This window comes from Tursiops truncatus, chromosome 1 (genome assembly GCF_011762595.2).
Source record: "Tursiops truncatus isolate mTurTru1 chromosome 1, mTurTru1.mat.Y, whole genome shotgun sequence".
Lineage (NCBI taxonomy): Eukaryota > Metazoa > Chordata > Mammalia > Artiodactyla > Delphinidae > Tursiops > Tursiops truncatus.
Window position 1 is genome coordinate 73,627,333 of NC_047034.1, and position 9,808 is coordinate 73,637,140.

General features: G+C 48.7%; 1 protein-coding gene across 1 annotated transcript; it reads left to right on the top strand.

Annotated features, from left to right (window-relative positions):
• The first annotated feature begins 2,242 nt into the window (after positions 1–2,242).
• LOC101327680 (peptidoglycan recognition protein 3) lies at positions 2,243–9,544 on the top strand. Its single transcript, XM_004331775.2, is given in 6 exon segments — positions 2,243–2,291; positions 3,464–3,571; positions 4,454–4,655; positions 6,637–6,755; positions 7,694–7,846; positions 9,342–9,544. Coding segments are annotated over 6 exon segments (834 nt in total).
• The last annotated feature ends 264 nt before the right edge of the window (positions 9,545–9,808 follow it).

The window sequence follows — 9,808 nt, forward strand, 5'->3', positions numbered from 1 at the left end:
GGCCCAGTCTCCATTCCCGGGGAGGGAGTGCCCTCTAGTGCTAGAGAGAGAGAAGGCCGAGGAGGCAGCAGCTGGAGAAGGAGGGCAGGGCCAGAGGCCAAGCCTGAAAGGAAGGCACTGCCAGCCAATGAGGGGTGAGCCAGCTGCAGCCTGACCTGTGGGGCTGGGACAGAGAGGGACCCACAGGTATTTCTGAGTGTGTGTGTGTGTGTGTGTGTGTGTGTGTGTGTGTGTGTGTCTTCTTGAGAAGCCCTCACCTATTGGAGGGACTGGACTCTATCAGGTTAAAAAGTTAACATAGTGGAGAAAGTTTCCCTGATCTCCACTCTTGAATTCTTCCTCCAAGTAAGAAAACTTTCTCTATCCCAAATTGTTCTAAATGGGTTTGGTTCTACCACACCTGGATGTTTCTTGCCAAGGCTCTGGGTCCTGGGGTTACCTCTACCCAATTTCTTCCCTTTCTGTCTAACCTGGAATCCCTATGTATTATGTCTCACTTGTCTCCTGTCCTAATATTTCATCTTCATTTTAAGTACAGAGGATGCATAGCAATGTGAGCCACGGTGGCCGAACTGTGGCTGCAGCCTGTCCTGCCATCTCGGTGTATGCAGTTGGAGGTGGGGGTGGGAGACCCCACCAGCCCCTGCCCTAGTAAAATGAGGGGTTGGGCTCAAGCCTTGCAATTTCAGCTTATGATGTGACAAGCTTGGGACTGCACTCGCCTCGTTATCATTCATGGTTGGGGAAGCACCATGGCCAAGCGACCAGGGTATAAACCTCCTATTGACCAGAACTGATTGCTGGTTTCTAGGTAGCTTTGCAAGAGGCCAGCTTCTTTCCTGGGAGGCCAGCCGACAGGGCTTCCAACTTGGGCAAGTTAATCCTTGCCTCTCATTTGGCCAATGAGAGAGGCTCAACACTTTCCCACATGTTCATCAGGTGCCTGCCCTCCTCTGTGGCTGGCTGGTTTGTCATCAGGACACAGTTTTCTCGAATGACTGGATTCCTGGGCGCTAACGGCCAAGAGATTTCTTGTCCTGATCCAGGAAGCTCCTATATGCTCATCTTAAACTGGGGTTCTACACATTTTCCATCTGGGAACTACTGATTGTAATATAAAATCTCTGGAGGTCAGTGATCTGCCCCATTTTATCTCAAATCTCTCTCTATAGTTTCTCAGTAGGATAATTGGGAGAAAAGTTGATGTTTTGGTTGACATCTCACGGAATTGATAATTCATTTGGATTGAGCCCAAGTAAACTACTCATTTCAGCCTGACACAGAAGAAAATATTCCTGCAGCTGGAAAGGACCACAATAATCCCAGAGTTTAACCTCTTGGATCCTTGTTGAGAATCTCCACCATCAGAAACTCAAGCTGATTGTGGAGAAGTTCCAGGCAGAGTCTCTGGAGTCAGACAGATCTGCCCCTTCTAATTGGGTAACTTTGGGCAAGTGACTTAAACTCTCTGAAGTCCAGTTTCCTGATGATAAGTTCAGGTCTCATAGGTCATTGTGAAGATACTTAATGGAATAACTATGAAGTCCTCAGCAAATACTTGGAAAATAGGATGTGACAGTAAATGGTAGCTACTATTATTTATTACTATTCTCACTCAAGAAGAAGTTAGCTGAGCATCTGTCAGGGATCTTTGCAGGATGGAGGACCGAACTGGATGACTTAACACACGTCTGACTCAGATAGCGCTGGGGATGAAGCCCACCCCTCCCCCTATTGTAATTTGCTCCTCTGAGCCTCAGTGTTCTCACCTATAAAAATGGGGTTACAAATATCTTATGGGAATTTTATAAGGATTAAATATAAAATTGCAGCACTAGATGTGAAAACATCTACACATAGATTATTCATAATAGCTACTCAGGGATTTCAGAAATTGTTATTATCTATGCTGGAAGGCCTTAGATGAGGCACCGGGCTCCTAGGAGGGACCAAGAGCTCTCAGGGTAATAGGAGGCTGGTGAGGGTGGTGGCTAGACAGAGGTGTTAGCACCCTCACCTTTACTGAGCACCTGCCGAGGGTCAACCCTGTGCTGGGGACCCTGAGAAGCCTCGCCAGGTGCTGGCCCCAGGAGGTGCACAGGTTTGGCGGGGAGGCAGACGGGGGCCATGTAATGGGGTGGGAGCCCTCTTTGAAGGGTGAGGACGGTCGGACTAACTGTCGGTGTCTCTCCCAGGGCTGTGGTCTATACTCTCCCTGTTGGTGACCTACTTCCACAGGAGGATGCTGCTGTGGCTTCTTCTCATCTCTGCTCTGGATCTCGGGGCCTGGGGTGAGTTTCTTTCACTGGGTCACAAGTGCTTTTGGCATCAGCCCCAGCCTGGTTTCATTTGGAAATCATCCTCTCCAGGGTCCTCACTCCTCCCCACTAGCTATGTTCCCCTTCAGAGCCTGGCTCAGGTGCCCCCACGCCCTGCTGAGATGGGCTTCCATCCTTAACAGCCTCTCCAGCCTGCCCAGCACACCTTGGCTTCAGTGTCATGGTCAAGTACTTGTTCCTGATGATTTCACAGGACAGAATCTCAGAACCATGGTGGAGACCCTTAGCAACCTCATCCTAAAGACAGAGAAACAAGCCACATTGTGGCAGTGACTTGCCCAAGGTCATCCGACAATTTTGGGGTGGCTGCAGAGTCTAGTGGCTATCAACACAGCTCTGGGGTCAGACAGCCTGGGTTGGAATGCAAGTCCACAGCTTAAAACCCATATCGTCTTAGACAAATAACCTCTCTGAATCTCAGTTTCTCATCTGTATAGAGGAAGTAGTTGATTTGCTTTGCTTATCTCACAAAGTTGTTTTAAGCCACAAAGCTGATAGTGCCCTTGAAAATGCTTTGTACATTACAGAGCCAGCCTGTGAGAGGTGATGTGGGTGACATTGCTGGTTCTAGTGGCTATTGCCCCCATGACCTCTGGTACCGAATAGGCAGAGGGGGATGAGGCATGTTCGTGATGATTAATCCTCCATTAATCCTATCTAAAAAAATCTAGTTTGTGAGGGCAGTCACAACGATCTGTAAATTTCTGTATTTCAAGAACCATGTCTGGATCACTAGGTGCTTCATATATGAACACGTGTTAACGTGATGATGGCCATCTTGGTACATGACACTCTGATCTATTAATTTGTATACCAGTGAACTGGGAAAGGCAGAGCTGCTCAGATGAGGAGGCGGGAGAGACTGCACTGAGTCTGAAATGGAGGGAGGCTTGGGGAGGATGGGGAGAGTGAAGGTCTCATTGGGGCAGATGCGAGAGGCAGAGGTGGAGTGAGTCCAGATGCATCCGTGGTTTTCCTCTTCTTTGTTTCCTAGAGGAAGTCAGGTGACTTGGGGAGGCCCAGAGGCTGTTGGCTTGGGGGGCAGGGGGGATGTGGAGCCTCTGCCTAAGAGCTGGTCCAGGTGTTCTCCGAGGACCAGCACCAAGTGCAGTGTTCCTTCCCAGGGGATTACCCACAGTTGTCTTGGAATGAAACCCAAGCCAGAGGGCTGTCAGAGAAGCTTCTGGACCTGTTTGTTGGCATCTCACAGCTCATTCTCAAGGGTCGCAGTGGTGAGGCCGTTTGGGGGTGGCCTTGGGCTTCTTAGGGGGCCAGAAGTATTTCTCAGGATGTCACTATGGCTGGGCTGGGTGGGTGGGGTGGGGTGGAACCCCAACTATTCCCCTGGATTGTCCTGAGTCCTTAGGCAAAGCTGGGTTCTAGGAAAGAGACGAAACCCAGGGAGAAAAAACAAGGGTCCCAGTTCCCAGCTCTCAGGGTGGAAACACTGCATCCCTCAGAGAACTCCTGGGAGCCCCCAAGTAAGGATAGTGAGGGAGAGCTGGGGAGGTCCTGGGTCCTCTGTGGGGCTCTCATGGCCCTGCCCACAGTGTATTTTCATCTGAAGGAGGGAGACCCGTACTCAGTGTTCATGGGGCTTCCTGTGGGCTTTGCCGGGGAGAGTGAGGAGAGTGGTTTGAGGAGAGTGGCAGAGCTTTCCTCAGAGAGTCATGTTCTGAGGGGACAGCCGATGAAAGGCAAGTCAGACACCGGGGCAAATGCCAGTGGGCACCACGCATCCCGAGGCATCCATGCTGACGTGCTTCATGAGAAGTAGGCTCAGAACCCCGGGGTTGGGCGGGGGGTGCTGCTGGGACTGCTTTCTGCAGGCAGAGAAGAGATGAGGATGGGCAAAGTCCTCCAGGGAAGTACAAGGAGGAAGTGTTTGGAGAACAAGGCCACTTGACTTCCCAGCCTGAGTGTGGAGTCTGCATGGGGATTCGTTTTACCCTAAACAGGATATGGAGATGGGAAGGGGTGGCTGTGGTGATGCAGGCCTCCTCCTGGGGCCTCTCCCATCACAGAGGACCCAGGGTGGCCTGGACAGCCTGCGGCGGACACGGGTAGGACCTTAGCATGCCAGCCTGTGGTTCCCCCCCCGAACCCCCCACCAGGTGCATCCACCATTGTCTCCCGCAAGGAGTGGGGGTTGAGATTCCTGACCCGCAGGGCCCAGCTGACCCGGCCTGTGGCCTGTGTCATCATGGACCAGCTTACGGAGGTAGAGTGCCAGGAGCAGAATGTGTGCAGCTGGAAGCTGCGGGGCCTGCAGTCCCGTTCAGTCTACAACACAGGCTGGTGCGATGTGGCCTACATGTAAGAGGCTGGTGGGGTCCCCGGAGTCCACATTCGAGTTATCCCTTTGGGGGGGCCTCCTGCTCCCCCTTCTCTGTTTTTCTTAATTTCCCATTCATGTTGCTTTTCTAATGAATTAAAAAATGCTAAACAAACAAAATCCAAAATCCCCCAGGGGTCATGAGGAAGACAGCTCTGAGCCATGTATGTCGATGTGGTCTTAGCCTCTGGGAGCTCCCGGAAAGAAGCAAGAGAGGTCTTGTAATAAGTACACTCGCCCCCTTGGAGCTCGAAGAATATTTCAGTTTACAAAGGTCTTTGCAAGTATTACTCAAGTAGGCTCTCTCAGTCACTCTGAGGAATGGGCAGGAGAAATATTACCACCCCTGTGTCACAGGTGAGGATGCTGCGGTCTGGAGAAGTTAGAGAATTTGCTCAAAGTCACTCAGCGAGGGAGCATGGACCCAGAACTATTCCCAGACTGCCTCCTAGTCCTGTCTTGTTCCACTTCTGCACACAGACAGGGCTTTTACCCCAAGAGGTACCAGGTACCCTGAAGGGCCACCTCATAGTGCGACTGGGATCCCATAGGAGATATCCCACTGGGGATGCAAGGAGGAGGGCCCCGTGTTAAAAGCAAATGTGTGAAGCAAGGAGATGCTTCCGTTGTGTATTGAGTACCCCGTCTGAGGATTATCTGTGGAGTGGAGGCCCACAACCTCCTCTCTTCCCCTCAAGAATCAGAATATATATGTATTTGTAGAAGAAGACAGAGAGAGAGAGGGAATGGTGCTCTCCCCGCTGAATTCTAAAGACAAACATAAATGCTTTCTGAATTATCCACTTTGGAAAGGATAACCCACATTTTCTTCTTGATTTATTTTTAGCTGCAAATAAGTAAAAGCAGCTTGAGGCCCCTGTTTTAGCCACCAGAGCCCCTGAGGACCAGGGTGGGGGGTCTTCCCGTCCACCCTCTGTGGATGCTGTGTTCACTACAGCTCAGCTGCTGTCCCTACCACTAGTGCCCCCACCGCCCCCCCCATTGTCACTGCTGTGTTGTCTACTTCAGCCACTGCATCTCGAAGTCAGGTTTTTGCAGTGACAGTGTAAGAGTCTCCAGTTTGTACCTTGCAGCTGCTGTAGCCATAGGGGCTATTTTCACATTGAACTGACCAAAGGCTGCAGGGACAGAGCAGCCTGTTGAAAGTACTCCAGCAAAGCCAGGGACATGGCGGACACCCTGAGGCCCCAACCTGGTCCTCAGACCAATGTCAGCACAGGGTGGGAGGTCAGCCCTACTCCATTCTGGGTCTCTGGTGACTTCAGGGAAGTGTTCTTTCTGTGCTCAGCTTGCTGTGGAAATTCATGACCTATTAAGAGCTGAATATGGCAAGAGTTGTGAAAACATCAGTTTTGAACACTGTAACTGGAAAGTGGAGGATGAGAAATTTATAACGAAGAAGAAAGAAAGGAGGAGGTAAAACAACAACAACAAAATAGATACATTGGCTTCAAAATATAAACTGAGAAAAGGAACATCCTAAACAAATTTCTGTGATAAAGAAGAGCTTAGGAATTCCTAAGGAGAAACTGAAGAAAAAGTGAACATAAAGGAATCCCTGAATTCAGGTTGATTGTTTTCAATGTTCAAGTGCTTGGTCCTATAATTTAAAAACATGACGAATGCATTCTCATGCCCTTGAAAAATGTCGAACTAATGTTCTCAGGTTCTTGAGAGTCACACATGTGAATTCCACTTTGAACCAAATGAGTATTTTAAAATGAGGTTCTGGGAAACACATGTAAACTAAGTCAAAACAAAATTTAAAATATATTCTCACATCTCTTGGAAGTCTAAAATGCGTTATCACCCTCCCTCCCACCGTCATGTCATTGAAGCATAGTATTTTTGAGCCTCTAGAACCCTTTTCCCTTCTGAGGATGGGTGTGAAGTTTCCTGTTACAGGAATTTGCCATTAAATCATGTTTCCTTGCCTGGCAGCTTCCTGGTTGGGGACAATGGCAGGGTGTACAAAGGTGTCGGCTGGAACATCCAAGGCATGCACGCCCAGGGCTACAACAGCGTGTCCTTGGGTCTCGCTTTCTTTGGCAATAAGCTAGGTAATGGTCATCCCCTCTGTCCCTCTGCCAGGGAGTTGTCTACACTCTCTTCCTCTGCTCCGTTGTCTCAACACTCTTGTCTTTTCAGCCTCCATCATATTGTCCTCTTTGATGATGGCCCCTCTCTTGAAGTTCTTTTCTCCTTTGGATTCTATGACATGCATTTTTTGGTTCTCGTTCTCCTCTCTGGTCTGCACTCCTGTGAGACTGCTGAAGCCACCACTGACACTGCTTGAGTTCACAGTTATTGCCATCACTTCTGGAGTCTGAAGTTGACCCTGAGGCTGGGGCTTCAGAGGCAGGAAAACATGGCTTCTCTCTTCCTCCAGCATCTCCCATTGGTAGAACCCAAGCAGTGGCCAGCAAGCAAGTCAGGGAAATGTAGTTTGCAGGTTTCCAGCCCCCTGCAGAACAAAGGAGAGCACAGAGCAGGAATGGAATTAAGAGCCAATAGATAAATAGCCGGCACTTGCCAGGACCCTTATCTGCCAACTGGGGCTAGTAATAGCATTTATCTCAGAGGTTTTCTGTGAGGATTACATGAGTTAATGGATGTAAAGAGCACTTGGCCACGTGTCTGATTGTAGAGGCTACTAGGTAAATACTGTCACCCTTTTCACCATGCTGGGGCATTCCTGACTTGGTCAAGTGGGCCTCCCTCTGCAAGTAGCTTTCACTGTCTCCCAGTGATTCCACCTAGAGATGGAGAGGATAAAGTTTAGTTTGGCACTTGCAAGAGGTCACCAACTTAGTTTCTAAGAGCTGTGTGCAAGTACTTCCTTGCTTTTCAACTCCTCTGTCCTGGCTACTGGGCCAGTTTCTGCTCTTCCCACCCATGAGTTATTCAGGCTCAGGTGGTCATCTTGTCTTCCCTCCAGGTCTAGACCATGTTGGAGCTTCTTGCTGACAGTTCTGTGCTCCATGTCATCCTCTTTCAGGCAGCAGGCCCAGCCCTGCTGCCTTATCAGCCGCAGAGGATCTGATCTTCTATGCCATAAAGAAGGGTCACATGTCACTCAGGTATATTCAGCCACTTCTCTTGAAAGAAGAGAGCTGCTTGGTCCCTCAACAGCCACTGATGCCCAGGAAAGGTAAAGCTCCTCAGTCCTGCCTCACCCTCCTCCCAGTTACCACCCAACTACAGCAGGGAATGCTTTTTCTTACTGGTGTTCATCGGTTTCTTGGACCAAGAACATCTCATGCTGAGATCCGGAAAATTCTGAGAGGGCACCTTGCTGGCCTCCTCTCCTTTCCACTAGAACCATATGGCCATGGAACCATACTTGACATAAATATATATGTACACACATTTTCACTCAATTAGCAAATATTTATGGAATACCAGCCACTCTTCCAGGTACTGAGGATGCAGCAGTGAACAAAACAGAGAAAACTGCACATTTCAGTGGAGAAAGATAGAAAATGAAGACGTCAAAAAGTCAAATATGTATGATGTCAAATGGCATGAGGACTATGGAGAAGAATAGAGCATGAAAATGGGGTGGGGTCAACATATATACATATTTGTGTATATTACATGAATACACATAGACATACACAATCTCTGTCACACACACATGTACACACATACACAGACACATTTCTAGATGCAAAAACAAGCCAAATTTCAATATGACCACAGCACTGAGAAAAACTTGAATTCACAGATTACACTGACATGAGTATGAATATTCCAAGAAGTGGGGTAATGAAAATTATGCGCTATTTTGGAATGAACAAGCAGCAACCTAAAACCAGTACAATTATAAGCACTTTCAGAAGTTTAACACTCTCTGCTAGAGTGAACCTTTTCTTGGACTCAAGGATACTTTTTTTTTTTTTGCGGTACACGGGCCTCTCACTGTTGTGGCCTCTCCCGTTGCGGAGCACAGGCTCCGGACGCGCAGGCTCAGTGGCCATGGCTCACGGGCCCAGCTGCTCCGCGGCATGTGGGATCCTCCCGGACCGGGGCACGAACCCGTATCCCCTGCGTCGGCAGGCGGACTATCAACCACTGTGCCACCAGGGAAGCCCTCAAGGATACTTTTTATTAAGCTTTCTTAGTTGTAAATCTCTAAATGAAGTTTCTCTTGCTTTCAGACAGGTGCTATCTTCAATAATGATAACTCTGACATTTGTAGAGTTCTTTAGAGATTTCAAATTATTTCCGTATGTGTGTGATAAGTTCAGAGAGTCAGCTGATTTCTGCATACTGGCCCTGTTACATAAGTACACACACCTGCATTTAGTTGCAATGCATATTCGAGCATGTAGGTATACTTTATTTTTTGAATAAAATGGCGATGCCTCTGTATGATCAACAGTCCTTTCTCTTCTGTTCACATGCTGGTTTCCATAGTTGTTATCAGAACCTGCCGAATTTGCCTCTGCCCCTTGCTCCAGCCACCTGGCCCAGACAATTGCTATCAGGACCTTCCCAGAATCTCACAGAATCCCACATGTTAGGATGTGCCAGTGGGTGTCAGAGGTTAGGGAAATTGAGGAGTAACCAGCCTGCAGTTGTGAGATTGTCCACATGTGGGCCCAGGTGAATTCCCATCGCCTTGGTTTTTCCCCTCACCACAGCTTGCCCCAATATCATCACAAGGTCAGCTTGGAAAGCCAGGCAGACACACTGCCCTACAATGAAACTTCCGGCCAAATATGTCATCATCATCCACACCGTTGGGGCGACCTGCAACATATCCATGGACTGCCGGATCTGTGTCTGAGATATACAGTCCTATCACATGGACACACAGAACTTCTGTGACATCGGATATCAGTAAGTGGGATTGGTGGAAACTTGACCCTCCTTTTCTTCAGGGCTGTAGGAAGGAAGGCCCGGGGAGGGAGCCAATATTTACTGAGCTTTTCCTTTGTGCCAGGTGCTTTACATAAGATATCATATTTTTATTTGTGCAAGTTCCTGGACTGAGCATCCTTCATTTTTAATTTTTTTATTTTTGGCCACACCACATGGCATGTGGGATCTTAGTTCCCTGACCAGGGATTGAACCCACATCTCCTGTAGTGGAAACGTGGAATCTTAA